The sequence below is a fragment of the Beta vulgaris genome, chromosome 3 (assembly GCF_026745355.1).
Source record: "Beta vulgaris subsp. vulgaris cultivar EL10 chromosome 3, EL10.2, whole genome shotgun sequence".
Taxonomy (NCBI): Eukaryota; Viridiplantae; Streptophyta; class Magnoliopsida; order Caryophyllales; family Amaranthaceae; genus Beta; species Beta vulgaris.
Genome location: NC_079204.1, coordinates 50,378,128 through 50,383,412, shown reverse-complemented (window position 1 = coordinate 50,383,412; position 5,285 = coordinate 50,378,128). Strand labels below are relative to the sequence as shown.

Here is a 5,285-nt window from a genome sequence, read left to right as displayed (position 1 = left end):
CATAGGGGTGGAAGGAGTACCTTACAACCATTAGACCAACCTTATAGAGTTATATGTGTACACACCTTGACCTTCTCATACAACAACTTGCCAAGACCAAGGGTACGTAACGTTTGAAAGCTAAATGCAGATGTATGTCGAGTGCAAGTTCAGAATACACAGCAAACTTCAATTTTACCATGCTGACAGAAATTTGTAACCTTCAGCCTGATATATTCAAAAGACCAAAGCATCCCACATATTTCTTCGCATATCGGCCATCAGGACGACACAACTTTGTTTTAGACCACATTCTTTATTTTTCAGTCTCAAGCCCCTCAATCTGCTATACACAAGCCATATAAAGTATAAACCAATAGCAGGTCTGAAGAAAGAACTAACGAAACAAATTTTATTTATTGGATATAAGTACAACAATAACACCAAGTCCTTGATTCTTCCTCCCAACACACTCTCTCACTACCTCTCTCTACAATACATTACCTTGAACCCTCAAAACTAGTCAGAGAAGCTATACCAATCAAACAGATCACAAGATCCATGACTGATCGTACCAAGGGCCACATGAGCTAGCAAAAGTCACAAATTTCTGAAAGAATGTGGATAAATATTTGGAAACTGTTGAACTAAACCTGAATCTGAACTGGCCATCTGTACAACTCCTCCTGTGAGACTGGCAGGGTTATGGTCAACAGCCCGGTTTCTGAATCATATTCAAAGTTAGTGTCCGCACCATCAACAGTACATATGGATGGGCGCTGGGAAGAGTACGCTCCAAACCGGCCACATCCTCTTACTTTGAGGTTGATGATCACAGTTGGAGATTCTGTGTTGCTGAGCAAGTTTCTCTGTTCTGTAAGGACTTCACCATTGGAGTGTACAATTCTCTCGTTAGATGATAGTTGAACATCAAACTGGTCTACTGCCCCACCGCTATTGTACATATCAAGCAAGCCAATTGGCGTAAATGAGATGCTGCTTGTGATTTCCTGCACACACACACACATATGACATCAGGTCACTGTTTCAGCATGTATTAGTTATATAATTCACTAGATGTACCAGCCACATGAGAAGGAAAAGAGCGTTTTAAGAGAATATATTTGCAAAAATTACCTTCAGGGGGCAGAAATGGAAGAGTTCATACTCCAGGACCTTGAGAGTCACAGGCAATGAAACTCCTTTTGGTAACCGAACTACATTTCCTGAGATTCAAACATGCAACTGTTAAATTGAACTGTCCAGATAAACTTGATACAGTAACAAAGATACATAATGTGGATGTAAATGTTAGCTAGCTAAAGATTAAAGCTCTAGGAGGTTATACTATACATAGGGATGTTAAGCCATCAATTGGCCTTCATGGCTCACTATTAAGTATTAACCACTAACAACACCCCCTACACCCAAAAACAAAAAAAAAGGAAACAGCAACAAGCTCCATGGAATTGATAAATTTTAATATAACTTTACCTGATTGGTACATATAAACAATCACTTCCCCATTCCAGTCTGGCCCAGCTACTTCAACAATGGAATCGACATCAGAGGCATGGACAAAACCAGTAAGGGTTCCTGGAGTTGTATCATGAATGCGGGTCTTTTTCTCAACCCTGCACCAACCGGCACCCTGGCAATTAAACACGCCAACAACACCAGAACATTTGTTCACATTCCAAACCTTGAGCAAACTGCATTATGACCACACACGTTATGAGTCACATGATTCACATTGTGATAAATGTAGATTTATTGTATAGGAAAATAGAAACGAGTGGTACCTAGTTCCATCTCTGGCTGGATCGATAAATAGGCAATCCCGAGTAGGCCTTCCAGGCAGGCGAGCACGGAGCACTGATCCGTCAGGCAGAACTAGCTTCCTCAAAAGCTCAAAGTTGTGATTCCCTGGCTTGTCACTACAAAAATGGAAGAATATTAGTTTTTGTATTAACCATCTAATGCTAATCATTGGCTTAGTCCCATATAGCAATTAACATATCCTTACCTCACATAGATAGGACATCCACCAATTGCACGAGCAGCTGCGTGATAATCTGCAGCTGGGTGCAAACTCTGCAAAGAAAGATTTCCAAGTATTAGTTCCACATTGAAGACCATCTCCCCCCCCCCCTCCCCAAAACAAACAGAGACACAACTTCATTGCTAAACTTCTATGGATATTTAGGAGTAGCATCACTTAGAATCATACTTACATGAAACATATCCCAATCTGGTTGCATGAACTCCCCAAGGAAAAGCGAGTTATAAGCCACAGAGGAAATGTGTATGGTATGAGAAGCAGGATCTCGAGGGTAGAAATCATCAGAAGCCCTCACAACAGCAGTTTGCTTGGAACTATATATTCCATCAGTGTTGTGACACATGCAAGAAATGCATCCATTATCAGGGAAGTTTCTTCCAATGGAGGCTTCAAGGGCCTGGTGGTAGGCTCGGGTGAGAGAAACTCTGCCACCATGTCCAGAACCAAGGGTTTCAATAATATTCTGCACATCAACTTTGACGCCATCTACACCACATGATGCAAGATAGGCATGGAGCTCATTATAGAAATTGAAGACTTTCTTTGGATGGACCAAACCAAGACCATGAACAGAGAGGCTATCCATGACAACATCTGGCTGGTTTCCCAATACACCAGGAGACTGAACTGGGTATGCCAAGGCTGTATCATAGTGTTCCATACCATCAGCTGCAGGTTTAACTCCGCCCCAGTAGCCAGCCAGAGCATGCCACACATACACGTTCCTGGAACATATATGCAAACGATTAGAATGATAAGAATTGATAGCAGCTTCCACTACAAAGCAACTGAAATAACTAAAGTACAAATCATTTTTTTTCAAATACACAACTTCCTCAAATACACTTTGACTTTTGCACTTCTGCAAACTAACATTGAGCACATTTTGTTACTTCAGATATTAAAATACAAATGCCATAATGTAATAAATTGTTGTATTAATGTATATTTTTGTAAAAAAAATTGACCTTTCTGTAGTTTTACTGATAAAGAATCAAATTCTATAATGATCAAAGTTGTGCTTAGGCAAGCGTGAAAGTGAAAGTGTTGCAAGTATCAAAAAGACAAAGGAAGTATCTATTAGACTACTAACAATAAGCATTCAGAAGAAATAGACAATACAAAATCAAACATATTCTAATAGTATGTTAGCTTGTTGATCATAAACACATATTCCTCGGATAAATTTGACATCAAGCACAAACAATTAATGAGACATGAATTAAGAGTTGACAAGAATAGCGTTTTAACTTCAGACTGCTCACAGGTCATCTATGATTCCAGGGGAAGAGGAGTGTTCTATGCTTCTATCAATTTTAGAAACACGACTACCTAAGTTCATTTTTTCATTCGTAAGTAAAGCATAATTTTAGACATATTAATGCCTATATGGTTCCTGGTATGGCATCACAGATTTTGTACCCAACAGGCTAACCAGGGTAGGTGGCGGGCAGATGCACTTGTTCAAAGAGAAAATTAATACTAAATCAAGCAATAGAAAATAAGATCACTCAACAAGCTGGACCACTTACTTTACATTGTGTCGTTGTTTAGCTTCGTCAACAACATGCTTCAGACCTGGAACCAGATCGTTGTCTTCACTATTCTTTTTGTTTTGGAACTTGGCATTCTCTTTAATTCCAGTTAGTCTGTTGGCAAATCTACAGAATAAAAAAATTGCAACACTAGATTACCACCACATTATGTCGGTAGAAATCAAGAACAATATATCCGTCCCTAAGACCAGACTACTAAGGCTTCCATATTCATTTCTATTCCAGAAAGGGACTTGCAGCTCCTTAATGGGGGTTGTATGGTGAATGGCTCCTGGGTGGAACTATTATTAGTATTCGATTTTTAGTTTTTAAAGTGGTTGAACACCCGAAAGAAGTGTTTGGTAAAAGGCTTTTTGGATAGCTAAAAGGCTAGCTTTCAACCAAAAGTAGAAAGTAGGTTTTACTACCTTGGTTTTGCTTTCATTTTGTTTTTTAGGAGTCACATGGCGATGTTCTCGAAGCTATTTTAGCCATTACATGAAATCTGAAGCTAATTTTGCAAGTTTTAAACTTCAGTATATCATCATTTTAGTAAAAAGATCATGAAGCTTTTAAGTGAAATTTGTTGAAATCCAGGTAGAAGTATGAGATTATGTACTTACTGTGCTCCTTCTTGCACAACGCAGTTTTCATCCTTAATAATCTCATTTCCTATCTGTTGCCAGCCATCATCGATGATCAAGAACCGTGGTGGGGCTCCACCTTTTGACAAGCTATAACAAGTAACAAAACAATATTCAGTTATTCTGTGCCCTTAACATCATGTACCTTAAAGATAACAGTAGATCCCTAACAATACCTTTTGAGGCCTTCTTCTACACCTTCAGCCGTGACATCAGTATAGAAGGCATCCCACGTACACCAGCCAAACCAATCAACAAAACTTGGCAACTGGAGGAGTACGTGTCAGTTTAGAGATCCTACAATTTCTGGAGCAATACCACTTTCAAGGAACTATCAAAACAGATTACTTACCCGTTTCTTTTCTCGATGACGGAAAGTTTGCATATGTTTCTCTACGGCTCTGCATGACAGAAAAACAAAGTTTACATCTCTGTTCACATGAAGACACAAATTGAAAGAGCAAATTTACATAACCTAATTCCATAATATGCATGAATTTCTAAAATCATCATCTGCCTTGTAAGTTATGTGTCATCATAAGCGATTCACTCAAAATCTACTGAAGAAAACGGCTGAGTAAAAACGAGAAAGGTACTCACTTAACAGCCTGGTTGACAACTTCATAAGGATTGGTCCCAGCATGTACGTAAACGAGATGAAGCCCTTGGCGGGTTTGCACAGCAGTGTCCCCTGTAACCCAAAAAAGCAAAGTCGTATCTGATCCTTCGGACACCATCTACTTCCGAAATGCAATAAAGTTCATCTATATGAATGACTTGAATGATAGATTGTTTAGTCCATTTCCACAGCTTGGTAGTACGCGCATTAATGGCAGCTGCACTACTACTATCGAACTCAGACAGCAATTTCGAGTAGAATCTAAAGATGACTGCATTTATGAAAGCACAGGCCCACAGTATGGGATGGTGATGCAAAGAGGATGATGTATACACTGTTTATTCAGTCAATTCCCATAGTAATTTTATAGGACCGTCGTCGCGTTTGCAATAAAGATTGCTCCACCACTGTTTATAAAATGCAGAAACTATTCTACTCGAGCTAAT

The 5,285-nt window shown here is 39.2% G+C and overlaps 1 protein-coding gene across 3 annotated transcripts in view; it reads right to left on the bottom strand.

Moving 5' to 3' along the window:
• Positions 1-377: 377 nt before the first annotated feature.
• Positions 378-5,285, bottom strand: part of LOC104884158 (probable galactinol--sucrose galactosyltransferase 2) — a 7,660-nt gene continuing 2,752 nt past the window's right edge. For 2 of the 3 annotated variants that reach the window (XM_010668756.4, XM_010668755.4), the window contains exons 4-14: positions 4,821-4,911; positions 4,573-4,621; positions 4,397-4,488; positions 4,200-4,310; positions 3,574-3,702; positions 2,214-2,766; positions 2,006-2,073; positions 1,782-1,916; positions 1,474-1,691; positions 1,117-1,205; positions 378-989 (exon numbers count right to left, since the gene is read on the bottom strand). In XM_010668756.4, coding sequence (XP_010667058.1) covers positions 627-989; positions 1,117-1,205; positions 1,474-1,691; positions 1,782-1,916; positions 2,006-2,073; positions 2,214-2,766; positions 3,574-3,702; positions 4,200-4,310; positions 4,397-4,488; positions 4,573-4,621; positions 4,821-4,911 — 1,898 coding nt within the window. In that variant the 3' untranslated portion in view covers positions 378-626. Of the gene's footprint in view, positions 990-1,116; positions 1,206-1,473; positions 1,692-1,781; positions 1,917-2,005; positions 2,074-2,213; positions 2,767-3,573; positions 3,703-4,199; positions 4,311-4,396; positions 4,489-4,572; positions 4,622-4,820; positions 5,057-5,285 lie in introns of all 3 variants that reach the window. The other variant, XM_019247534.3, reaches the window with a different exon arrangement.